This window comes from Lissotriton helveticus, chromosome 1_2 (assembly GCF_964261635.1).
Source record: "Lissotriton helveticus chromosome 1_2, aLisHel1.1, whole genome shotgun sequence".
Taxonomy (NCBI): Eukaryota; Metazoa; Chordata; class Amphibia; order Caudata; family Salamandridae; genus Lissotriton; species Lissotriton helveticus.
In genome coordinates, this window is record NC_136058.1 from 37,638,617 (window position 1) to 37,665,630 (window position 27,014).

The 27,014-nt window shown below is 43.2% G+C and overlaps 1 protein-coding gene across 3 annotated transcripts in view; it reads right to left on the reverse strand.

Annotated features, from left to right (window-relative positions):
- Window positions 1–366: 366 nt before the first annotated feature.
- TYW3 (tRNA-yW synthesizing protein 3 homolog) overlaps window positions 367–27,014 on the reverse strand; it is a 126,611-nt gene continuing 99,963 nt past the window's right edge. For 2 of the 3 annotated variants that reach the window (XM_078668647.1, XM_078668633.1), the window contains 4 exons: window positions 19,984–20,082; window positions 13,770–13,841; window positions 5,182–5,315; window positions 367–621 (listed from right to left, as the gene is read on the reverse strand). In XM_078668647.1, coding sequence (XP_078524773.1) covers window positions 417–621; window positions 5,182–5,315; window positions 13,770–13,841; window positions 19,984–20,082 — 510 coding nt within the window. In that variant the 3' untranslated portion in view covers window positions 367–416. The remainder of the gene's footprint in view (window positions 622–5,181; window positions 5,316–13,769; window positions 13,842–19,983; window positions 20,083–27,014) is intronic. The other variant, XM_078668640.1, reaches the window with a different exon arrangement.

A 27,014-nucleotide genomic window follows, 5' to 3' on the forward strand; every position in this document is an offset into this window, starting at 1 on the left:
AGATACACATCTCCAAACTAGGGAAGAGTGTCCCGAAAGAAAGTGATAATGGTTAGAGGACTCTCACCTGATGTTCATGTTAGTCTCATCTTGGCCCACACCTTCTTGGGAGTTGGAAATAGACTGTCTTGACCCTCTTTCCAAATGTAACTGACATGAAAAAGTGTTGTTTATTATGTCACAGTTAAAAGCGTCTGTACCTTTTAACGTCATTTCAATAACTTTATTGTTTGTTATGCTTCGAATTGTAACTGAAACAGTGAGAATTATGCACAGACATTGAGAATAATCCATTTTAGTATGTTATAAAGAAAAGCCAAATTAACTTGCATATTGTCTACTAAGCAGAATAAATGAAGATGGCCGAAGATCTTAAAATGTATACTTTATTGCTATTAAAATAATATCCATTTACATCAATGTGTTTCACTGAAAAACATTAGTCCAGTTTGTAGCTCCACATCACTTTCTGAATCATCTGAAGAGAGGGGTTTGCAGCTCCTGGTCTCCTTGTTCTTTTTTCGACGGCGAGTGTACACAGGTCCTGTTTTCTGAAACTCTACTGCTGTACCGGAAACACAATCGGTAACACTCAGTGCAGACTGCAAGCAGCTGTAAAACCTGAAAAGATAGAAACAGTTGTCATTCATATTAGTCTGTGGTAGTTTGTGATTTGGCAGTTTTAACAAAATCAGGTGTGTTTTAGAATACCATACACATCATGTGTGTGCTATATTTGACGCAAATTCAATATATATTAGCGAGGAACTAGACCAGTGAACACAATGACATTGAAGGGATTTGTATTTTGACTGTAGTCACATAAATTCATTCATTCATCTTGCTCACTCACGCAATGCAAGGAAGAGAACAGATGTATATATATCTTTTTTGTATTCTAAGAGAGTGACAAATGTGTGCTGTATTGTGTATACAGAGGTGGAAAGCTGAATGGGGAAGGGCATTTAGCCTTGCGCAAGATCATGAGAACAGAATAAAGTAAGAGTACGGAATGAATCATGAGAATAATTTCACTATCACAACAACTGAATCATAAGTGCAGATAAAGTCAAAGCCGGGCTGTTTGGTCTACAAAGTGGTAAATGTCTCCAGCCTCCTCATAGTTGGGCAGCCCCAAATCTCAAAGAAGTAAAAAACACAGCCTCCTTCTCGAGCCATCCCGTTTACTAACTTCCCACTCTCAACATCAGTCCTTCACCAGAGCAGCTTCACTTCTTTGGGCCTCTCCCCTTGCGGAATTAGGGACAGCACACGCAATGCCTCCCCACAAGAACCTAAGTATTGCCATTTAAATATCCTGCTTCTGCAATCGATCTTGCTCCTAACTTTCCTCTTCCACTTGGCTCCTCCTTCCTTACATTTCTTTTACTCACCCTTCTATATTCCTCTCCCTTTTTCCACACTCTTACTCTGTCTCATTTGTCACTCATTACTCTTGCCCCCTCTCCCCATCCCATCCTATCACTCTTGTTCTGGTCTGACTTACCACCTTCGACCTCTCCCTCCTACTACCTGTTCATTCCTTCTCTATATCCCTTTCTCCTACTTACTAGTCCTCACTTTCCTCTCCTTTTCACACTACACTGGCTTCCATTCTACAGTCGTTTGCGATGCTGCAACTATTACTAATTCTATGATTGTTGCATTGACCATCACATTTGTGTTTTCTGTATGACCTTTGCAGCTCTTCTGTTCTATGAAAAGCACTCTCATGTACCTTCCGGTGCTCCGTGGTATACAAGATGGTTAAATAATAAATAAAACGAAGAACAGAGGATGAGGATGAGGGGAGAAAAAAAAACAGCCGAGTTTTAGAAAAATATGGATGAGGATGTAATCTGGGACAAGGAATAGTTTGAAGCTAGTCATTAAACTCACTCGACTCTGGCACAAGAATTCTGCGCCGCAACAAGCATTCAATGGGACAGATAATGGCATGCAAGCTTTGAGAAGCTCCGCATCTCAGGATAAACAGGATAGACTTTAAAAATGTTGCACTATGTAGTGCCTCTGCTAACTAACACATTGGATGAGTATTATCCTCAGATTAGTGAAAGTACCAACAAAAAATCTTACATATCAATTATCCTATCCATTCAAGAATCAAAAATGTTAAATCTGCAGGTCTCACTCTGCCACTCACTGAAGAATATATAAACTGCCAACCTGCTAATGTCTCTACTAGTGGACGGGTGATCTACAGCCAAGTGGAATTACAATTTCTTTCCAAATTAAATATCGAACTGGAAGTAGACTAAACTATTTACACCATAACAACACAACATCATATCGTATTGAAACCTGTGGAGACATATAACATTATTTTCGTCAAATATGTATTTGCCTTTACAATATATTTATCATTTATGATCACACAGTTAATATCTGTTTTACTTTCTTATTTATGACAAGTGAAATGGTCAAAAATATCCTTTAACCACCTTTCAAAATCTTTTGGATTGTCTCTTTCTAAGTGAACAAAATATTATAAAAAATCTGAATTAATAAAGTGTACCATCGATTTATAAAACAGCACTGTTCAGCCTATCGCCGGATATTCATATACAGGAAAGTGAACTGAAAGATATGTTATGTTATCACGTGTTTTATATAGCGCTCAGCTACTCAGAGGAGTGTCCCGGCGCTTCGAATCCAATACAGACCGAGTGCAGGCAGAAGATGCCACCCACTACTGAACAAAAAGCCAGGACTTAAGATCCTTTCTAAAGGCCAGCAAATTACCGATCTTTCTCAGAGAGACCGGTAATGCATTCCACAACTGAGGCGCCAAGCGTCTAAAAGAGCGTCCTCCAGTGCGGGCGCGCCTTATACTAGGAACAGTAGCCAAGGCCAGCGAAGATGACCTGAGCGATCTCGATGGATGGTAGAAAGCCAGCCGTTTCCTGATGTACTTGGCGCCTGAGTCATGGAGAGCCTTGAAGGCCAAGGTGAGCGTCTTGAAAACAATACGCTTACGGATAGGGAGCCAGTGAAGAGTTCTCAACAGGGTGCTTGCACTGGTTCTCCGATGGAAGCCAAAAATGGCTCGCGCGGCCGAGTTTTGGACTACTTGTAAGCGTGATAGAAGATACTCTGGGAGTCCAAGGTAGAGCACTTTGGCGTAGTCCAGACAAGAGCCAATTAATGCCTGCACGGTGACTTTCCTATGAGCCTTAGAAAGCAGAGGAAGACATTTTCTAAGCATTTTGAGGATGCCGAAACATTTGCCAACTAGGCCGATAATCTGGGGCTTCAAGGTAAGACTGTTGTCAATCTTCACTCCCAGATTCTTGGCCGTGTCCGAAACAGCGGAGGGAGAGAACATAGGCAGGCCACCAAGACTGCCACCTAAGGTCAGAGGGACAACCAAAGAAGAGCACCTCGGATTTATCTGAATTGCTCTTGAGGCTGTTCTGCTGGAACCATTCAAACACCGCCCGAGGCAACCTCTAATACTCTCCGCATTGAAGTCTGAGCCCTTCTTGCAAGAAAAGAGAAGCTGGGTGTCGTCAGCGTACGAAACAATCTGGGCACCATGAGATTCCGCCAGTGCCGCCAAAGGGGCCATGTAGATGTTAAAGAGAGTAGGGCTCAGAATTGAGCCCTGGGGGACTCCTACCTCCAATGGCGGCATTGCGGCGGAAAAAGGGGTGCCCAGATCGTTTGATGACGGTCTGCCAAAAAGGACTCAAACCAACTGAACACCGTCCCCCGCAAACCGATCTCACTTAGTCTGGTCAGGAAACCTCGATGGGGGACGGTGTCAAAGGCGCTGATTCAACATCACCAAATTAGCATTGTGAGTCTAAGAATCTTTAACTTCTCAATAAAAGATATATGCCCTGTCTCGTTAAATCAGGTGAGATCACACATTTCCTGGGAAAACCAAAGATAGATAATGGAGAATTGTAGAATCTATGACGATCTTTGAAAGGTTTTTAAACCCAATGTTTTGGGCATAGTTTCAACGACAACCCACTAAGCAGTTTTCAATCTGGATTCTGACCCACATGCAGGACAACATGGAAACTCTTCAAATTCTTGGATGAAATTCTCCACATTTTGGACAACGGGATGCCCGCCTCCTCGTGTTGTTTCTTCTGTCATAGGCATTTGTCAGAAATAACCACAACACTAAGCTACATTTTATTTAGGATAGGACCAGAAATCTTAATTTGTATAAAAATGTAAGTTCATAAAAATAAACTCCACCTGAATGTATAGCTCACTAGAACTATTTAAACTCAATCTGTAGCCACAGGGTACTATGATGTAAGGCAACATCACCACTCATGTGTAAGTAGATAACACCAACCCAGAGTGTGCCACTCATCAAACATCTGATGCTTGAAAAACTTCCTATAAAAATGAATACATTGAAATCATTCTGAAATTAAGACTGAAACAGACTCCACCATGTCACAAACAATTTTGTGAATCCTGACCCAACTTGGGATTCACCACCACTGGTCCTCTGCACTAAATCAGTAATTTTCATTGCTGCTCAACTGAACATATGGCCAGACTGACAAGGACTGAGTCCTTCCAGTTACACCTGCTCAAAAAGCTTACATTTGTCATGACTCCTGTGGATTTTATGACTGCTGTACATACTAGTGCTCACACATCTAAAACTAGCAATTCACTTTTGGCTAGACTCTCAAGACTGCTGTTACCACCATCAAAGCCATTTTACATGTTGAGGAGAGACTCAATTAATGCTCCAGGAAATCAGATCGTATCCTCAACTTCAATGGGGCCGATTCACAGAACTAATCAGAGATAAAATCTTAAACTTACTACTTTTGGTATTCACAGAAGGCATTTAGTATTAGTAAATGAGAACTCCTAACTTTACTACTACTAAACTGAGATAAAATCCTAAACTTACTACTTTTGGTATTCACAGAAGGCATTTAGTAGTAGTAAAGTTGTGTCTTTTAAATGTACTTTTATTGTTATATTTTACTAAACAAAATAAAGTTATGACTTACTATATACACTGCTGGTCTTGAGCTATAGCACTTTCATATGTGCACTGTATAATCCGTTTTTATATATAAATCAGTGTTACACCGATGTTATTCTCATTTTCACAATCACCAAGAATCTGTTATGTCAATTGTGTTCAAACGGAACATAGTAATGATCACACAGTACCTGTCAATTCTATGTTTGTTTTCCTCCATCTTTTGGTTGGCAATTTGTACAATGTAGTCAATATATTCGTCATTCACCATCAGTCTCCCTTTTTTGCTTAGCGGGACCTCTAAACAGTGGGTACTCCGTACAGCCTTTTAAAAGAAGGAGTAAATACATTAATGATTGCCACATGATATCGATTCCTGCTATCTAGTTATCCAAGAGGAAACCAAAATAATCTGATTGGCCCAGTAAACAAACAGGGACAACAACAATATCAAACATTACAGCAGAGATTAGGAATGATATTCTGAAAGAGGCTGGTGTGGTAGCAAGCTTGGTGCTCAGCAGGACTTCAGTCACATAATAATGTTGCAGATTGTAAACTACCATTTTCAGCAGGCTGAAACTACACATTCTTATTCATTTCCAAACAATAGCGATAGGGGGTCTATGATTAATGCAAATTCACACAAATATGATGCTGATGGGCATCCTATATACATTAAATGTTGAATATCCAAAGTTTGCTTCCTGATCACTCATTATTTTGAGTTTCTGGATGCGATTACCCAAATAGATCGGTGCCTCACAGGTAGCAATAATACTTTGACAAAGTGCAAAAAATTGCCAATTTTGCATCAGATTATGCCTTGGCAGGAGTCTCCAACGTTTGTTTCAAAAGTCATTTCACATTACTGGTCAGCTAAGCGGGCATATACTCTTCCAGCAGCAAAGGAATTATAAAGGGAAATTGTGAGTCACAGGCTTATCATCATGAACTATTACATATACATATGCTTTGTTCTCCAAAACCATGTAGCTCTTACTTTGTCATGAGGAGATATTCATAGATTAATGGTACCAGATGAACTCGAACAAGCTAAACTGCACCAGAGATTACCATAAGTGGGTCTAATTATATTATGAAGCCTCGTATCCAGTTAAGCACGGGAAGAGGAGAAAGACAGATGGTGGGACAGTAATGTAACTCAAAAATGGATGTGGTGAAACTTACAGCACAAAGTTCGCTTGGGTCATACTTCAATTGCAAGATTCATACGATGTACAATACTGTCCTTATACATTTGACTACTTTTTTTCGCTTTCCGTTTGCCTTAGCCCAAGCTAGTATGCAAGGTAACTTAAGAAGTCCAACGTGTTGGCTACTGGAGCCTAAATGAACACTCCAACAGAGACTGGCTCCTTATTAAAGGAAGTGTTGAAATTTGACATGAAGTCTATGAACCTACTCTATGTAACAGGAATGATGGTGATCCTGTTCACAACTGCTAACTGGCAGATATCATAATTGAACGTACAAAAAAAAAATCTGTCTTGTGGATATTGATAAAGATGTTTTCATTATTTTGGATTAACAAATAATATTGGTCTAGTGTCCTGAATATTTTGCATTTAAAATCATTTCACTGCACTTTACAAAATCGTCTTTTCTTGTGCTTGGGCAAACTAGGCAGAACTCCATCTGGAATACAACACATCTGCATGATGTGTTTTCATTTCTCTTCCTATTGAATGTAGGAAAATGTGGACTAATCAAATGTTCTGTGTTGACATGCTATTCTCAAATCACTCCAGAGGAAGCTTTTCTTATCAATTTTAACTTTGTAAGCCCTTTCCTGACCATTTTCTGTGGGTCTATTCAGTCAAAGACTGCCATTGCTTTGTGTGTAACTAGATTTGTACTGTGACATCCGATAACATTCGGTCAAGCAGGGTCTAATTGATTTATTTTTAGGGATGTGTTGGAATGATGCTAGTTTGTATTATGATTGGTTGAGTCTTGCTACATTTTGTTCAATTTGTGTTGACTGCGCAACTTTTGGTTTGTACTTTGTTATATAAAAGGATCTCAAATTGGTCGGGTTTGCCCTGACTCTTGGAGAAAAGACCCTTGACGGTGTGTCTCATGCTTAGGTCTTGGAATATTTTCTCTGAGACTTGACTTTATATTATATTACCTGCTGCATATGTTTGAGCATTAAGCTGCTCTATATTTGATTTATTATGCATATTGACTGATCATTATTTTTGCCTTCTGTAATGAACTTCACATTTTAAATACACCTTCGTGGTTTCTAATGTATACTAGTCTCATATATTCTTGAAATAAACAGTATCCTCAATCCAGCGAAGGCGCTTTATCTTATAAAATTAGCAAATATACCATCAACAATACCAATAAATTTTTTCCTCAATTTGTAAGCTCTTCATCTTAGCTGTCAACCTTGGCGCTGCCCAGAAACTCCTCATGTTTCACTGAGAGGGAGAAAACTATATGATAGGAATGAACAGCAACTGCACTTATGACTGAGGTACTAGACAGAGCTCCACATACCTGTACTTCTGTTCTAATATACCAAAATAAACAAACAGGAAGCTACTTGGACGAAATTTTGGAGACAAACACTAATAGAGAATTGTATGTGTTTTATTTGCACTTCTACATTTCTCAGTGTAATTATGTATTTATCAGTTTACATGAAACAATATTTTTACTATGATTGTACAATAATAACTCTGGCCCATTTTGTGCATACAAGAATAATTATAAAGAGAACGAAATCAGTGTAGTCTTCTGCTGTAATAGAATGATACGAGAATGGTATTTAGGGTGTGGGATAGGGTTTAAATGAAGGACACAGAAGTGAATAAGTCATTAGTAGGTAGGATAGTGAAGACACATGGAAAATGACGCAGGTTACAAGGGGCTTTACAAAATTAAGTGACTTACAGGGACTGGCTTCTCTTCACTAGCTGTCCAAACTCTTGGGTGGTTACTCAAAAGCAAGGTAATGTTTGAAGAGATGGATCTTTAACGATTTTGTGGGCGATGAGGGAAGGGGGTTGTTGAATACATATACTGACTGAAATCCAAATCCTTGATCCATATTAGAAGAAGGTCTGAAGTCATGTCATTTTCTTCTTTCTCAAGCCTGGCAATGTAACCACAGCTGATGTTGCATAGCCTACTGGACATCTTGAACTTTTTTGCCATGCACGGTGGGGAACTTGAGTTTACCTTTTTGAATATCAAGAAGCAGAACCAAACAGTGATGAGTGTAGCAAGAGAGACCCAGGGGAATTTCGAGAGCGCTGGTGATCCTGTCAAACGTCTTCAAGTCTGTGAAGAGATAGACAGCAGCATTGAAGATATACTACAAGGGGATTGAATGAGACTCAATGAACCCAACAAGCAGAGTATTGGCTCTGAAGAAGTGTTACAAGATTAGGATGAGCAGAGCAGTTCTGAAGTCTGAGTCAGGAAGAGAAAAATTCACTCTGTGAAGTATACACCGTTGTTGATAAGAGGGTTTCTTCCAATCAAAGGGTGTTATCAAAGGGTTTTGGGACACTGGGTTTCGACACTGGGTTATGAAGCTGGGGGGTATTATCAAAATGCGATTCCAGGGATTTTAAACTGATGAGTCATAAAATGAAGTCATTGAGGTTCAATGCAGACAGACATTGTTTCAAACGGTTGCAGTGTGGTGTATTATCACTGAAAAACAGCTACAGGTAGATCGGTCTAGAACCATGTTGATTTTATAAGTGAGGGACGCCGTATTGCTGGCTATTTTGCTTTGCTAAACAGAGGGACTGCAAAGCCCACATTCCCTAGGCCTGAGAAGAAGGGCCAGGGTCCAGCTGCCTCCCGATGATTGTAGAGTGCTATAAAGTACCTGAAGTCGCACAGCGGTGTGGGGCACGCGTGGGCCACACCCAGGCTAAGGACGGGCCTGTCTGCACCTGTCCATGTTCGCTCGAGGCTGGGCTGGGCCCCCCCTCTTGGCCGTGAGAGGTGAGGCCACGGTGCAGAGTTCATGGTGAAGACGCTTAGGGTTCCATCGTGCGTAAGAGAAAATCCGATGACCCTATTGCGTCTGTTATGGCTAGTAAGAAACGGGCCTCAGCTGGTTCAATTACCAGCTTTCTGAGTAACGCAATGGGCATCATTAATACTGAAATTGAAAATGCCGAAGGGAGGCTGTCTGCTACAAAGAAAGCTTTAACTTTGGCCTCCGCGAGTCGCTCCCCCACACTGGACATATTGCCCAATAGTGCAAGTGCATAGAATCCACAGGGCCATCCACACAGGGATGTGCTGAAGGAGGTGGATGGCTGTCAGAACATCAGTAGCAGTAGGGAAATGAACAATTCATGTGTACATAGGGGTGTACTAGAGATCGTGCAGGCGAATGAGAGTAAACTACGGACTGGGAAGTCTCAATAGGGTTACCGCTTACTAAGAAGCAGAAGAGCAATGGAAAACACACTAAATCCAGCATTGGGAACCTGCTGTTGTCGCAAAGCATACACAGAAACAGCGGGACACTGGAAAAAGGGTCCCATACTACTGAATTGATAACTGGTACACCCCGGTTAAAAGTAATCACGCCCCTACAAGATAAGATTGATATCGCTATTCCATCTATAAAATGTATGGAGTCTGTTCTTGCATAACTGCTCCGCCCAGTAGTCCCAAGTCTGAATGGTATTAAATTAACACTGAAAGACATCAAAAGGAAACTGGAGGAATTATCTGACAAGTACAGTCCCATGTCTTTGGGAGGGAAGCCTCACTCTGCTAACAAGGTGGAGCAGATAACCAAGCAAAGAGATCGACAAGGGGCAGCGAATGGAGCAAACACTGGTTCAACTATTGGAACAGATACTGGGATAACCCCATAGCAGACACTACATTGTACCCCATTTACTAATGCTGCACTGTTTTATCAACCAGATGCAATGTCAGTGCAATTAGACCTTCCCTCCTGTTGGTAACCAAAGTGCATAGGCCGATCTCACTAATCGACAATACCCTCAAAATATTAGGAGGAGTTTTATTTAATAAAATCAGGGCATGGGCAGAGGAAGAAAATATTTTAAATAATTGCCAGTTGGGATACCGGAGCCACCGGGGTACAGTGGAACAGTGTCTGAACCTGAACCTAATAGGAAAATATACCATCGCCCGACACAGTACAGGGGGATTATCATATATTGTGGGGAATAGACTTTACTCATAGATTGTGTCCATTTTCCTGTGACTCCGTGTGTGGATTGTAGGAGATTGATCCAGTGGACTTATTCCATTTTACCCACAATTTTTGGGTGACACAATAAACACTCTTTTGGTGAACCACAATCTCATGCTCAATTTTGACTGGGCGAAGGATGAAATTAGTAGACAAGTTTCATTCACAGGGAAAGGCGATGGCAGCCTAATTGATTTTATAGCAGTTTCAGTGGAGATGAGAGAGAAAATGTCTAAATACTTCATCATCCCCTGCGAAAAGAGTGACCACAATCCACAAGCCCCTATTTCTGGGCCTTGTGGCCTCCACATCCACCTATACTACTCCATCTATAGAGTATTGAAAGAAACAGGCCATAAGACGTAAGTAGGCAGAGGTAGATTTGGGGGAGCTGCTAAGAAGTCTAGTGGGGAGTAGCAAGAGTAAAATTGTGACATGCCTAGACAGTGATGCCAATCCTTCAGATATTTTGGAGGCAAATAAAGGGTCATGTAGGCGAAACTTTGAACTCTTAAGAGTACCTGTGGCGCACCTCCCAGCAAAGGTCATCAAATGGTTTGATGGACCATGCTCCAAAGCACACAGACAGTAAAAAATGCCCTGAAGATTTCTCCTAGGGATATGGAGGTAGTAAGGTGCTGTAGATGCCTGTACAAGGCCATGATTGAGGAAAGGAAACATTTAATATGATAGGATGCCTGGTAACAGTTAAACAGGGCCAATGAGAAAAAGACACAATTATATTTTGGAAAGTGGTGAACTCCTTGTATTTTGCTATTGCACATAATTCCAGCACGGACATTTCCATTTAGCCATCTACATGTTTTACTGAGGCATCTGAAGATCCACACCCCAGGTGCCATAGCATGCAAACTGAAGATCTTACCCTCGTTTCAGAGACAGACGTACTGTTGATAATTACACTAGACAAAGTCAATCTAGCAGTGAGTAGATGCCACCAATAATAAAGCACCGGGCACGGATGGGATGCAAATCGATCTTTTTAAGATTGACACTGAGCTGTGGGCTCCCATAACAGTCGGTGTCCTAAATAGGGCAATTGTTTGCGGTCCCCCAGGCCATGGTCAAATGCAATCATAGTGCCAATCTTCGGAAAGGGTGACAGAGGGAACCCCAAATGCTCTCACCCAATTTTGCTTATAGATTGCATAGCAAAAGTGATGGGCAGTATTCAATTTGAACGTCTAGGCGACAGAGGAAGACATTTTATCTCCTGTGCAATATGGTTTCAAGTGAGGCCTGGGAATTATCGACCAGTTTCTGAACATTTTTCTCATGCACAGTAAGTATGTACGGATTAAGTGGGTTCATCTCTACCTTGCCTTCATGGACCTCAGCTAAGCTTTTAACAATGTTGACAGAGGTAGAATCTAGTTAAAATTGCTGGCTTTGGGAGTGGAGGCAAGGATAGTACATGTCTTAAGTCAACTACATGAGGACGTTGTAGGTTGTGTCAGGTATGGTCCTAACGGGGAATGTACTCCCTCCTTTCACATCAAGAAGGTAGTACGCCAAGGCTGCGTACTCGCTCCATTCTTATTTAGCATCTACACAAATGAGTTGGAGAAGCATCTAGTGGAGATAGTGGCTGATCCCCTGAGGGCGAGGAGAAGAGGCATTCCAGTACCAATGTATGCGAATGACTGTGTGCTCATGTACAGAACAGGTGTGGGCCTGCAGAGATTGTTGGAGGGGTTTGTGGAGTTTATGAACTCCTTGGGGCTACAAACAAATAAATCAAAGTCTTTTACTATGATTTGTGGCCGGCCCAGGGGGAAGGCGAGAACATTCCAGATACAAGGCACTAATTTACAGACATTAAACACCTTCAAGTGCCCTGGGTTACCATTTGAAAATAAAAGTGATTGGAAACATCTTTGCAAGGTTAGACCCACACAATTTGAACAAAACGAGGTTTCCATCTTTAAGTTTGCCAAAAAAGTAGGATCTTTCCCTTTGGGGGTATTATTTATTATATACAAGGCGAGATGCATTTCAGCAGCCACATGTGGGGCAGGTATTTGGGGATTCCAAGAGCCGACACAACTACAGACTGCCGAAAACAGTTTCCTAAGCAAATTACTTTGATTACTTGGGTGTATACCTGTGTCTTTATGCCATGATGAATTAGGGTTTACTCACTTGAGCTATATGGTTAAGATAGCTTTGAATATGTTATGGCTCTCTACCTGGTGTCGACCTGAAGAAGTACTCACCAAAGCCGTCATAAATTATGGTCTGAAGAAGGTTTGTGATATTCAGTGGAGGCTGTATGTCAAGGCCCAGTTCCACTTGATAGGTTGTGAAGAGCACTTTGACAACCCCCAAAATATATTGAGGCATCTACCATTAGTTGTTAGAAAAGAACTGCTGGATCACATGATGGGAGAAAGAGAGGAGGGGGAGAGTGGCAAGTGGATGGTGAAGACATATAGCATATTGATGATGACTAAATGTATAGAACCCTACTTGCCCACTATTCCTAGTATGCATAATTTTTTCGGGAGAGATTCCGCCTTAATATGTCCCATCTGCTTGTCTCTTACCCATCAACAGCTCAGTGTGATAATGATCTATCAATCTGTCCCTGTGAATCAAACTCGGCACAGTCGCAGTTACACTTTTTATTCTTTTGCGGCCTGTACACTGAACCCAGAAAGTCCATACTGGTCCCTCTGCTCAGGATTCCAAATATTAGGCAGTGCAGCCCTGCTCAGCTCCAATTGTTGCAAACCGAACTGGTGTGTCACACAGTTTACAGGTACATCATGGCTTCTGTTCGATTGCCTAAGATTGTGGGAGAATAAATTGTTATTTTTTGCGCCATATTTAAGCTGTCTCGGGGGAATTTTAATAGTTATTTTATTGCATGTATAACATTTAAGGTTGTGTAACCGATTAAAGGTCTTTCACATTACATATATATTAAACTAGGCAACGATGAGCTGCTTTAAAGTGGAAGCACTTAATTGTTATGACTGGACTTTGGGGTTCTTACCATGTAATTATGCTGTCATTTTTAAGCATGACTAGAAGGTCATTACAATGTACATGCACTTACCCGAGTTGAAAAGTATTGTATTAGAATTGTGCTAAAGATGCTAAAAAGATGCTGCTATTGTGTACAGTTTACACGGTACTGTAAAGCATAGCCCATTTTGATCTTACCGCCCTTATGTTGCATTTAATGAGCAAATGATTACTATGAATATATGAGTGGAGATCGAGCATTGTTATCCATGGCATCCCTAGTGAGGGAGATGAATGTAATTATTGTTTTATAATCTGTATTAATTGTATATAGGTGCATCATGTATGTTTATTTTTAACCGAATAAAGAGTATTTTACTACTTAGTATAAGTGATTATACTTTCTCAACTCCCGACTGAAAATGATAAACATAACACAAGAAATGCAATTTTATGGCGATTATAGATTGAATATATACTTTGACCTTTATGAAATGCATTAATGATTTCAACAACATCCACTGAAAGATCAAAATAAATATAAATCCCACTCACCATCACAATTTTCCCTTTTCTGCCGACAGTAATCCCGGAGTTCCTGAACCCAGCATTTATAGCCACCGAGTGCTTTAAAGGAGAAAATTATATTCGTTGTATATTGAAAATTGATAATTTTGTACATTTATAGACTCCGTTTCCACAAACAACAAAATATATAATGTGGTGGGAATATCAGCAGTGCAGGAAAGTTTGGGAGATAATCAAAGTTGATAATCTGAAAACGTATTGGCCCAATAGATACTGGATCTGTGTTGGTAAAGTTGTGATACAATACTATTACACAGATGAAGTGACTCGAGGAAGTAACACTGCCTTTCAACTCCCTTGGTAATCCCCATGCCCTGAATTAATTTATGTGTTAGAAGATTTAAAAAGCTATATAGATCTTTTGGCTTCTTTAAAGTGCTGAAAACATGCAAATCCGTTTTGAGAAGGTGGAAGTTAAAGTTCAATAGCAGAAGGGAGGGCTACTGCCCAGTTTTGTTTTCCTTAACCCAGCCCACATTTTGGCCTAGTTGTAAGCATCCCAGGACACACGATTTTCATGAGTATCCTGAACCACATAAAGTTTGATTCAGACCTAAGGTTTGAATTTAAGGTTCTAAAAACTAGAGCCATAGGCTTGCAGAGTTCTGCCTCCAAGATTCATGAGTCTGAACTTGTTTGGGAGCTTAGATATGTAGAAGTCAAATGCAGTGTTTATTTATGACAACATGTTCATCTCTTTGTGAATATGTTACCGCAAAAAGGCAATAAAACAGACTGTTGCAGAAATTAACCCTTGAGTATCACTTCATATTAACAGGACACCATGTCCCCTAGACTTGGAATTTTTCTTTGAAAATCATATTATGATTCATGTTGCAAATGGAGACGAGGTAGCAGAGAAGTGTCAGGTACGATTACAAGGTGCGATCACCATCAAGTAAAAGGTACATTTGAAGAACTCTTTTCTTCCGCACCCATGAAATATGCAGCATAGTGATTGACCAAATATTACAAACTCCACTGGAATCTTACTTTAGACAGTGACAAGATTTTGGACTGCGGATTTAACAACGGATGGGGATCTTCCTTTGCTGGTGAATGGCTCAGACCCATAATGGCAATAAGTCAGATGGCAGAAACATGTTAACTTCTTTACATAAACCATATAAGGGCTTAATAGCCCACCTTAAATCGTCTGTTTTTAACCTTGTGATAGGAGACAACAAAGAATAAAATTAATATGCCTTCTTTCAGTACACAATGTTAACGGACCAGACAGTGCGGAACATTCCCACACTTCACTGTAGCTCCAAAATGTATACACGAGGTTGCCTTGGAGCAAGAGCCCTAAGGTAAAATGGACTTAATGAAGAAGCATGCCATATAAATCTGGGCGAAAGTCCAGGGACCAAATGACAAGGTACTTACCAAAAGTGTCAAAGAGTCTACTAAATAAAGTACATAATTTAAAGTAATACAAAAAGGAGGAAGAGGGCTCAAGGCAATGTTCTGAGAGAAATAGGTGTATGGTTGAGAGAAGAGAGACGTGTACGTGTTAACTTAGTCTACAAGAAAGAGAGAGAGGGAGGTACAATCAAATACTCAATAGGAGCAGGCACACCGACAAAACCAAAACAATATGAGATTTCTGTCTTCTCACTGACCAGCACAATGAGGTTGGTTTTTGCTTTTACATAAATATTACTCGATTAACAGCTAGATGCAACAGAGGCTGTGCAAGGGATTTAAAACTAAATGCCTGGTGGGTGTATAACCAATTTCTTGAAGCAAATTCTGCTCTTGATCAAATACATCAATCAATCAATCATCGCATTTATATAGCGCACTACTTACCCAGTGGGTCTCAAGGCGCTGGGGGAGGGGGATCTGCTACTGCTCGAACAGCCAGGTCTTGAGTTACTTCCTGAAGGCGAGGTGGTCCTGGGTCAGGCGGAGGTGGGTGGGGAGGGAGTTCCATGTCTTGGCGGCGAGGTAGGAGAAGGACCGTCCCCCTGTGGTGGCTCTACGGATGCGGGGGACGGCGGCGAGGGCGTGGCTGGTCGATCGAAGCTGGCGTTTTGGAGCGTAGTAGTTGAGGCGGCTGTTGAGGTATCCTGGGCCTTGGCTGTGTAGGGCTTTGTGTGCGTGGGTGAGGAGACGGAAGGTGATTCTCTTGTTGACCGGGAGCCAGTGCAGGTCTCTCAGGTGTCCGGAGATGTGGCTGCGGCGGGGGATGTCCAGGATGAGTCGTGCTGAGGCGTTCTGGATCCGCTGGAGTCTCTTCTGGAGTTTGGCGGTGGTTCCGGCGTAGAGGGTGTTGCCGTAGTCCAGACGGCTGGTGACGAGGGCCTGGGTGACCGTCTTCCTGGTCTCGGTGGGGATCCACCGGAAGATCTTACGTAGCATGCGCAGGATGTTGAAGCACGACGAGGAGACGGCGTTAACTTGTCTGGTCATGGAGAGGGAGGAGTCCAGGATGAAGCCCAGGTTGCGTGCATGGTCTGTTGGTTTGGGTGCGCTGCCTAGGGCGGGGGGCCACCAGGAGTCGTCCCAAGCGGCGGGTGAGGATCCCAAGATGAGGACTTCCGTCTTATCTGAGTTCAGTTTCAGGCGGCTGTTCTTCATCCATTCGGCTACCTCTTTCATCCCTTCGTGAAGGTTGGCTCTGGCGGTGGCGGGGTCGTTGGTAAGGTAGAGGATCAGCTGGGTGTCGTCAGCGTAGGAGATGATGTTGAGGTTGTGCTGGCGTGCGATGTCTGCGAGGGGGCTCATGTAGATGTTGAAGAGGGTTGGACTGAGCGAGGAGCCTTGAGGGACGCCGCAGATGACTTCGGTGGCTTCAGATCTGAACGGAGGGAGGCGGACTCTCTGTGTCCTTCCGGCGAGGAAGGAGATGATCCACTCCAGTGCCTTCTCCTGGACTCCGACGTTGCTGAGGCGTTGTACTAGGGTACGATGGCAGACAGTGTCGAAGGCCGCGGAGAGGTCGAGGAGGATGAGGGCCGCTGTTTCTCCGTTGTCGAGCAGCGCTCGGATGTCATCGGTGACTGCGATCAGGGCAGTCTCGGTGCTGTGGTTGGCCCGGAAGCCAGACTGCGAGGGGTCGAGGGATCCGTTCGTCTCGAGGAAGGCGGCCAGCTGCTTGTTGACGGTCTTCTCGATGACTTTTGCAGGAAACGGGAGCAGCGAGATGGGGCGGTAGTTTTTGAGGTCGGTGGGGTCAGCCGATGGCTTCTTGAGTAGAGCGCTGAGTTCGGCGTGCTTCCAGCTCTCTGGGAAGGAAGCGGTGTCGAAGGATGTGTTGATGATGTCCCGCAGGTGGGGTGCGATGACAGCGTCGGCCTTGTTGAAGACGTGATGAGGGCAGGGGTCGGTCGGAGATCCGGAGTGGATGGAGTTCATCGTGCGGACGGTGTCTTCGGTGCTGATCGGAGACCAGGCGCGGAGGGTGGTGGTGGGGGGCTGTGGTTCGGTCGTGGTGTTCGTCGGTTGAGTGCTGAAGCTGTTGTGTATGTCCACGATCTTGTTGTGGAAGTAGGAGGCGAGGGAGTTGCAGAGGTCTTGCGAAGGGGTGATGTCGTTGTTTCCGGCGTTGGGGTTGGAGAGCTCTTTGACGATGTTGAAGAGTTCTTTATTGTTGTGTGCGTTGTTGTCCAGTCGTTCCTTGAATGCAGTTTTCTTGGTGGCGCGGATGAGTTGGTGGTGTTTTCGGGTGGCGAGCTTGAGGGCAGTCATGTTGTCCGGTGTTGGGTCTCTGTGCCAGGTTCTCTCGAGGGCTCGGCTGTTCTTCTTGGAGCTCTTGAGTTCGTCGGTGAACCATGGGGCTGTCTTGCTACCGGGTCTGCTGGGCGGGGTCCTCAGGGGGGCGAGCTCGTCTGCGCAGTCGCTGATCCACTTCGTGAGGTTGGTGGCCGCCTGGCTAGGGTTCGTTGTGCTGGTGGGAGGGTTCATGCTCAGGGAGGACGCGAGCTGGTCGGCTGTGATCTTGTTCCAGCTCCTGCGTGCAGCCTGTTGCTGGTGGTGGTGGATCGTGGTCCTTGCGAAGTTGAAGTGGACGCAGCTGTGGTCCGTCCAGTGGAGTCCGGTGGCGTGGCTGAAGGCGATGTCCTTGCTGGATGAGAAGACGGGGTCGAGTGTGTGTCCGGCGTAGTGGGTGGGGGTGGTCACCAGTTGCTTGAGTCCCAGGTTGGCGAGGTTGTCCAGCAGGGTGGTGGTGTTGCGGTCGTTGTTGTTCTCCATGTGGAAGTTGAGGTCCCCGAGGAGGATGTAGTCAGTGGAGCAGAGGGCGTGCGGGCTGATGAAGTCGGCGATGTCTTCGCTGAATTGTGCGCGTTGTCCCGGGGGTCTGTAGATGAGGGTGCCTCTGAGGGTGGTCTTGGGGTTGATGTGGACCTGAAAGTGCAGGTGCTCGGCGGTTGCGAGGGTGTCGTCGGTGTTGGTCGTGATGCGGATGGTGTTCCTGTGGACGATGGCGATGCCTCCTCCGGTGTGGTTGATGCGGTCCCTCCTGATGATCTTGTAGCCGTCTGGGATGGCGATGGCTATGTCGGGCGCTGAAGAGGCGTTCATCCAGGTTTCCGTGAGGAAGGCGACGTCTGGTGATGTTGTGTCGAGCAGGTTCCAGAGCTCGACGGCGTGTCTGTGGACAGAGCGGGTGTTGAGCAGGATGCACTTCAGGTGGTTGCTGCTGTTGCTCGTCGAGGTCTTGAGCGCTGCTGGAGTGGTGCAGGTCCGGATGCAGGTGAACTTGCAGGCGTTGCAGCTGAAGGGTCCGTGGGTGCGTCTTGGGTTGGCTTGGTAACAGCCCGGGAGTCGGCCGGCGTTGAGGGCGTTGAGTTCGGTGGCGTCGTAGGTCCGGCGGGTGGGCTGGTGACGGCGTGGGCCAGGGGTCCTGGCACTGGGCGCGGTCCAGGCGCGGACGGGCTTACCTTTGGCGCACCTTCGGCGCTCAATCGGCGCTTCCGCTGCGCGCGGTCGCTGAGGGGGCGTCATAAGTAGGAGCCGGGAGGGAGGGTCAGCGGGGAGGCGGGAGGCGGGAGGACCAGTGGGAGTGGAGGGGAGGCGGAGCTACTGGTCAGCGGCGGCGGGAATCACGGAGGTGACCGGGGCAGCGGGTCCGGAGAGGAGCGGGGGCAGAGGCGGCAGGCTGCGGGCAGAAGGTGAGCCTGATGCGGAGGGCAGCGGAGGAGGTGAGCGGAGGTCAGCAGCGAGCAGGTAGCGGCCAGGCAGCAGCTAGGGCAGCAGGCAGGCGAGCGGCAGAGCAGCGTGAAGGGGGTGACCGCCTGCGAGGGCACAGGGGTCACAGTGAGAGACCCGGCAGGGACCCCTTAAGTAGGAGCCGGGAGGGAGGGTCAGCGGGGAGGCGGGAGGACCAGTGGGAGTGGAGGGGAGGCGGAGCTACTGGTCAGCGGCGGCGGGAATCACGGAGGTGACCGGGGCAGCGGGTCCGGAGAGGAGCGGGGGCAGAGGCGGCAGGCTGCGGGCAGAAGGTGAGCTTGATGCGGAGGGCAGCGGAGTAGGTGAACGGAGGTCAGCAGCGAGCAGGTAGCGGCCAGGCGGCAGCTAGGGCAGCAGGCAGGTGAGCGGCAGAGCAGCGTGAAGGGGGCGACCGCCTGCGAGGGCACAGGGGTCATAAGGTGATATTCTATACCGGAGGCTCTGGGAGTCCTAGGTTTAAGGCTCTGCAATGATGTCAATGGGTAGAAAGTCCTCCACCTTGATATTCAAAATGCTTCTGGATGCCAAAATGGTTATAGCGGTAGACTGCTTTAGTAATTTGTTCTTTAAAGTATTGGAGACAATGGTAATGGAACGTGTCACTGCATAATTTGGCGAGAAGTGAATTAGAATTCTGAACATATGCCTCCCCTAAGACAATGCAACCAGAGACTGAGGATAGATAGATACGTTTTTATTGCACAATTACTTAAAATCATTGCAATTGATTGCATAGGAACAACCTAAAAAACACTTTCCATCATTCCATAAAAGCTTATGTGAATTTATGGACCTATTACTCCGAGGCATTAAAGGCTCTTTGATGGAGGGATTTTTTCTGCTGAAGTTGTACTAGGAGAAATGTGTACTTTTTATATGCTATTACATGCAATGTATAATCAAATGCCTTCCATCTGTTTAAAATTTCAATAAAACAGAGTTTAAAAATGTACGGCATATAAAATAATATCTTAACAACGATTTGCATAATTGATGTCCTTACTAGTATCTGTGCATCTTCTAAACGCTGACATTGTACATGGAGCACAAAAGCTTCAAATTTCAATACAGCATCACCATAGGCGTTCTGAAGAGCTGCTACCTAGAAACACAAGAGTATTTATATGTAAAATAGAAGGACCACAATAATATACTAGAAGAAAATAGGTGGCAAAATGCAACAGTGCGCAGCATGGTGAAAACAGCACTGCTCTTTTACAGCTTACTTATGCATATAGAATGGAAAAAAGCTGAGAATCAAACCATGTGAGTAATATATATAAAAAACTTAACTGAGTATCAAATGATTCCAGGACCGCGATGAAGAAGGCAGTTTTTGCGGAAGTTAATTATATTTTTCAGACAACAATTTATTGCAATTAACGTCTAGGAGATCTGTAATTAGCTGCTGTCCCATGCTTTTCCCTTGGATGTAGGCTGTCAGGCTCTGTACAGTCCCAGGCAAATGTTCATTACATGATCAAAACATGCATAATTCATGCAATTTCGCATTAAGCAAATTACACATAATGATGCATGCATATAGTGTTGGACTCCGGGGACTGGATCAAGTACAAAATGTCTTGCGAAACACTGGTTTTGACAGAAAATGTGTCACGGGAGACCTTTTCTCCTCAAGTCTGATTGCTGGTACCTTGAGTGTCTTTTGAATGTGATGGATAGCCTCATATTAAATTTTCACTCGCGATACCTAGATGTGTATTTAGGAAAATGTAGGTATTATTTTGCAAAATTTCCCTAAATTCCACATAATTAAAAATAGAAAAATAAAGGCAACTTTGCATATCAGCAGCTGTGTGCCTTTCCAACTTGTTAAAGTGGGCATGTGTTGAAACATGGCAGGTTCACATTCTCTCAGGAATTCTGTGGCTTTATGCTGCTTTAAAACTTTTGCGGTACTCCGCTGATCATACATTTGCACATGAAGAAGAGATGTCCTGAATATATTCAACCTGAAGGTCCCACATACCTATAGACACAAGAGTGGAAAAAACATGTTTGCTAGATGTGCAGGGGGTGTTGCATATTATAAAATATCTACTTGCTCAACGGACTATGCTGGGAACACTGTATGCTGACACGAGTGTGGCACTTTGTCTTAGCTCGTGACTGACTCGTGTCATCTGAAGACTGTTGTCTTTCAAAATAGGTTGGAAGGTTGGGGGATTGTACTAATGGGAGGTTGGGGCATTCTTGACTTGTACTTCTTTTAGAGCAGACGTGCTATTAAATCACATCGCTTTCACCTCCGTCTTTGTGTCTTCATTTACTGGACCATTGGATTTTCTAACACTGGCGACGAGCGGGATTTACTTCTACTCATCGTAAATCTAATTTTTATTATTATTTTTTTGGGACGTGGTATACTTGGATCGTAAAACGGACGAAAAGCTCAATTTTCGCTTTGTGCTCTATAGGAAGCCAATGGATCAGCGTGCCTAAGGATCACCAATCTACTTTAAAAATTGGACTTACTTCAACTTTTACTTCACTGCTGCATTTTTCAAGTAGCTCAGGAGTTCCAGCCTCCGTGATCGCAGCCACGGTTTGGAACTCTGGAAGAGTTCTCTTTATGCGGCATCAATTTTCACAGGCACATGCTAATGTGAACGTGTGTCATCACGCAACGTACAACAACTTGAACGCCATCTTTGTATTCACAGTATCCTGGCAACGGTCCCTGCACACCGGAACCTACCAGGAAGCTTCAGCATACCACATACTGCAATCGGAACTTCGACGCATCAAGGATTTATTGCGGTAAAACTTCATCGGTGACACGCACACCGCGTGTCATACATATATGATTATTATTATTTTTTTTTTCCTTATCTTCTCTTTTTCTCCTATTCAACATTCTATTACGTTTTCAGAGCTTTTAGTTATTGCGTCATTGTGATTACTATTTTGCCTATTTAATCAACCATGTCAGGTATTGTACCTCCTCCATCATTTCTATCTTCCCCTGGTGATCCTCCCATGTCTTGGGAGATATGGAAACTTGAATTTTTAGCGTATGTCAAAGTTTAGGAGGGTGAAGAATGTGAACCTGAGAGAAAACGTTCTCTTTTGAAACATTGTTTAGGTGGAATTGCGTTAAAGAATTTAAAACCTTACCTGCACTACTTAATCTTGGTAATATTAATGTATACGAGTATGCTTCCTCACAACTTAATTTACGGTATGGTAAAAAGAAAAACATTGTGATGGAAAGATGTATTTTTTATTCACGAAAACAAGTCGATGAACCTATTGCTCTTAGATCACTAGCCGTTACATGTGACTTCGAGCACATATCATATGAACAGGTTCTTAGAGACCAGATATTGATGAGAACAAATAACAAAAAAGTTCAAGAACGTCTTTGGACCACATCTGACATGTCATTGAATAATGCCATTGACATAGCCAAATCCATTGAACACTCCGAAAAATTTGTGAAAGAGATTAGAGGAAATGATAAAAATTATGTTTTTAACGTTTTTAAGGAGTCTGATAAACAAAGGAGATTTTTTCCACAGAGAAACAACAACTCATCAAAAATTAATGGTAAATTTAGAGGTACAAAATATGAAAAAAATAATTCTCAATTACTCTGCTACAGATGTGAAAGCGACTGACATTTAGCAGACTTAAAAAACTGTCCTGCTATCGAGAGAACTTACTCAAAATGCAAGATGAAAGGTCTTTTTGGAAAATTTTGTAAATCAATTCCTAAAAAAGTTATTTATATTCAAGACATATGTGACAATGAAAGCCCATATGATGACAATGAATACGAGGTCAATACTGTCATTAATATTTGTGAGGGTGGAGAATGTACTAAATTTCCTTAATCTTTTATTACTGTTGATAATATTGATTTAGAATTTCTCTCTGATTCATGTGCATGGTACACTATTATTTATTTAAGCATTCATCATGACAAGTGGCCTAGGAAAATACTCTCTCCACCGGATGTATCCCCTGGAGGTTACACTGGACACAAAATTGACCTTATTGTTTTTTTTGTGCCAATTTAGTGTTGTTAGGTCGTCATATTTTTGGGAAAATATATGTAGCAAGATCAGGACAGTCATTATTAGTGTGGCCCCATCAACAACAATTAGGAATTAAGCTTGATCCTAGGTCTATGCCGTTGAGTCCCACAATATTGCCCACAAAGACAACTCTCATCTTGTTAATAAATTAAAGAAATCATTTCCCAATGTTTTTAGTGGGGAATTAGGGAGATACCAAGGTTTTGAACATGTCATCAAATTACATGACAATGTTGTTCCAGTTCGCCACAAAGTGAGGAATGTTCCCCTCACTTACAGGAACATATTGAAGGACATGCTTAAAGACTTGTGTCAAAAAAACATCATAGAACCTTTTTCTCAAGGGGGGAAGTTGTGTTGGGAACACTGTATACTGACACGAGCAGACACGAGCGTGACACTTTGTCTTAGCTCGTGACTGACTCGTGTCATCTAAAGAATGTTGTGTTTCAAAATAGGTTGGAAGGTTGGGGGATTGTACTGATGGGAGATTAGGGCATTATTGACTTGTACTTCTTTACGAGCAGACGTGCAATTAAATCACGTCGCTTTCACCTCCTTTGTGTCTTCATTTACTGGACCATTGGATTTTCTAACAGACTACATGCTTCAGAAATCTATTTGTCCATTAAAGCAAAACACATCTCCCATGTAACAAATGGTAGCAGCATTTTCCCTTGATTAGAGCTATAATAATAGAATCTCTGATTTTGTTATTTTGTTGGTTGACTGGGGTGTGAGCCCCGGTCAAGCAACAGCCATAATCCCTTGCCGGGTGAACCACAACCACTAAATTAATGTGGGTTTAACATTGGTTAGCTTGGAACACAGGCTTAACTTAGAGGCAGTGTGTAAAGTATTTATGCAGCACATAAACAGTAATATAGCGAAAACACAACACAATAAAAATTCCAAACCTGGTTAGAAACAGAAATTATAATTTAGCACATTATTTGACACTAAAATGACCAAAATGCAATAAGTAGAACTGGAGTTCTGAATTTTTTAACAATTAAGTAAAAATTGCGCTAAAAAGCGCTAACCAACAAAAAGGGATCTCTGGTCACGCTGGACCAGGACTAAGTCAAAAGTTCAGGCTAACCGTGATGGAGCGCGGGCCAGCTAAGGGGACCAAATTGGGCCTGCTGAGTAAAAGTACCTTACTCCGGGTTGTGTCGATGTCGATGTTGAGGATCCTGTTGATGACAAAGATGCAAAGTGCTGAGAGGTGATGCGTTGATGTTGATCCACGTGGCGGTGTGCTGGTCCTGGTCATGCAACAGTGGCAAGGCGTTGATTCAGATGAGCATGTTACTCCGATGCGGAGATTGAACATCATTTTTGAGGTTGTCATCGGCGGAGATACAAGGATGTTTATTCAGTAGAGTGTTGCATAGTGTTGGTTCCAAAGGCAGAGCGGAGTCTCCGAGCCACGCAACAGGAGCAGCATGGCAGTCCTTCTGCAGCACAGCAGTCCTTCTCCCTGGCAGAGTTTCCACAGGTCGAGAAGAGAATAGGTAGGGTCAGAGGTCCAGTTCTTATACCCAGAGGTGCTTGTGAAGTGGGGGAGACTTCAAAGAAAGGTATTTGAAGTGCACAAAGGTCCTCCCCTACTGCCTTGCCTCCAGTCTCACTACAGGGGTTAAGCAGTCCTTTCTCAGTGGACAGGACACATCCTATTCAGGTGTAAGTGTGAGTCCGTGCCCAGCTGCTCCCTCTCTTGCTCCCAGGATGGCCATCAAGTCACAACTAAGCCCCCGATTGTGTGTGGCTGTCTAGGGGGAATACACAAGGGCCAGCTGTCACCCACTTCAGACATGCGATCAAAGACAGGCTGCAGTTACATAAGGCTAACAGAAGGAAAATGTCAACTTTCCAGACGTGGAATTTTCAAAATTGAAATGATACATTCAACTTTGCCAGTAAACATGATTTATCATTACAATTGCAAAGGTACCAAACATGACAGATCCACCTCCTCTCAACTAGGTATGACAGCTTATTAAATGTAATAGGGAAGCCCCATTGTTATCCTATGAGAGGGGAAGGTCTCGCAGTAGCAAAAAAATAGAATTAGGGAGTTTTCTCACTACCAGGACATGTAAAACTTAAAAGTGCATGTCCTTCCTTTTATTTACAAAGCGCTCTGCCCTGTGTGCTACCTAGGACATACCTTGGGTGACTTATGTGTAAGAAAAGGGGAGATTAAGGTTTGGCAAGGGATTTTGAATCCCAAGTCAACATGGCAGGGGATTACTGCATTCAGGCTGCACTGGCAGGCCTGGGACATGTTTTAGGGAGCTACTTAAGTGGATGGCACTATAGATGCTGCAAGCCCACTGGTAGCATTTAATTTAGAGGCCCTCTATACATGGTATACCACTTTACTATGGACTTAGAATTAAATTAAATATGCCAATTGGGTATATGTCAAACAAACCATGTTTAGGGATGTGAGCATAAGCACTTTAGCACTGGTTAGCAGAGGTAAAGTGCACAGAGCCCTACGGCCAATAAAGAATTCAGCAAAAGTGGAGGCAAACAGGCAAAAGGTTTGGGAGAAAATCACCCTAATGGTGACAGGGCTAACACTAATCGTACTTCTTTCTGATTATACCGGACATCTTAGGCCTCTATTAAGCAAAACTCATTGAATTCATCTTCACAGGCTCTGCAAATGCAGAGGCGCTGTCAAAGATTGTGTTCTACTGAGGGTAGCTTTCTGATTAGGAAGCGCTCTGCCAGCACTTTGTTATGCCGGACATCTGAATGTAGCAAAGTTCAGTATGTATCATTGCTCTCTTTCTTTCCTCAGTTTCTGAGTAAGTGTCTGGTGAATAGCTCTGGCAAACTTACTTTTAACCATTCACATGTTTTCTAGAAATGTCATTATAAATAAACTCAGATTATTTTGGTGACCAAGTAGCTAGGTTGCCGCTTGAAGATTAAGGAGCTTACTCCCATTTAACAAGTGAAGTAGCATGTGCTCTGCACATTTGTTTTTAATACTGGTGTGCACTGAACATAATAAAATAATGTTTCAGTAAATGATTTTTAAGGTTATCCTCAAAAGTACAGTATCAATTAGTAAAACTCTTTGTAATATTTGTTTGTTTTTGTCCAAGATGAAAATATTTGGGGTACATTGTGGTTTGAAAGCAAGCAAACTGCACACAAGTTTAGAAAAAACGGTCTGCAACCTTCATCCATTTTTATCAAGTTAATATTTTTAATATATTGTTTGCTATCAAAATTAAATCACCAATCTTGCTTCCATTCTTTTACACGAATTTTTCACAAATTAAAGGAGCACCCTCTAAACATTATAACTAGCCACAAACTTACAATTTGCAAATGTGCACACATTGTTTTATTGGAACCACTGACATTAATGCAGGCTGAACTTATAGCTCACTGTGCATCTTCAAAACATCTTATACATATTGCTGAATATCTTGCCTTAGCAGAAGACAATCATCGTTTCCACAACAATACTTGTGGCACTTTAAACTGTAATTGACAGTGTTGGTGCTGCCGGACATTCAGCCCCCATCTCCAGTGTACAAAATAAACATGCATACTTGTCTTTGACCCCAAACAAAATTTCTTGTGTATTGAGTGATAACATTCCACATGCCTGTTGTAACCTGCCTTCTATTATACCTTCTCTGTTTTCCCCTTCTTACAAAAATCTTGAGGAGAGTGCCAAATTTCACTCTGTAGGCTTCCAACTCTTAACAGTCTTCAAGCCCAATGCTAAAATGCATCACACCTTAGACCCTGCAAAGCCCCCACTGGTATGTCGTTACTGTCATCGGCATTTTATTTTTTATATATTTTTATTGATTATAACACAAGAGTAAAAATGTACATATCGGGCGTCATTTGATGGTACATAGTACAGCGGTGAACGGGCGAAGGAATTGAGGAAATACATTACAATTATAGGCATCTGAAAAATATCAATACCAGC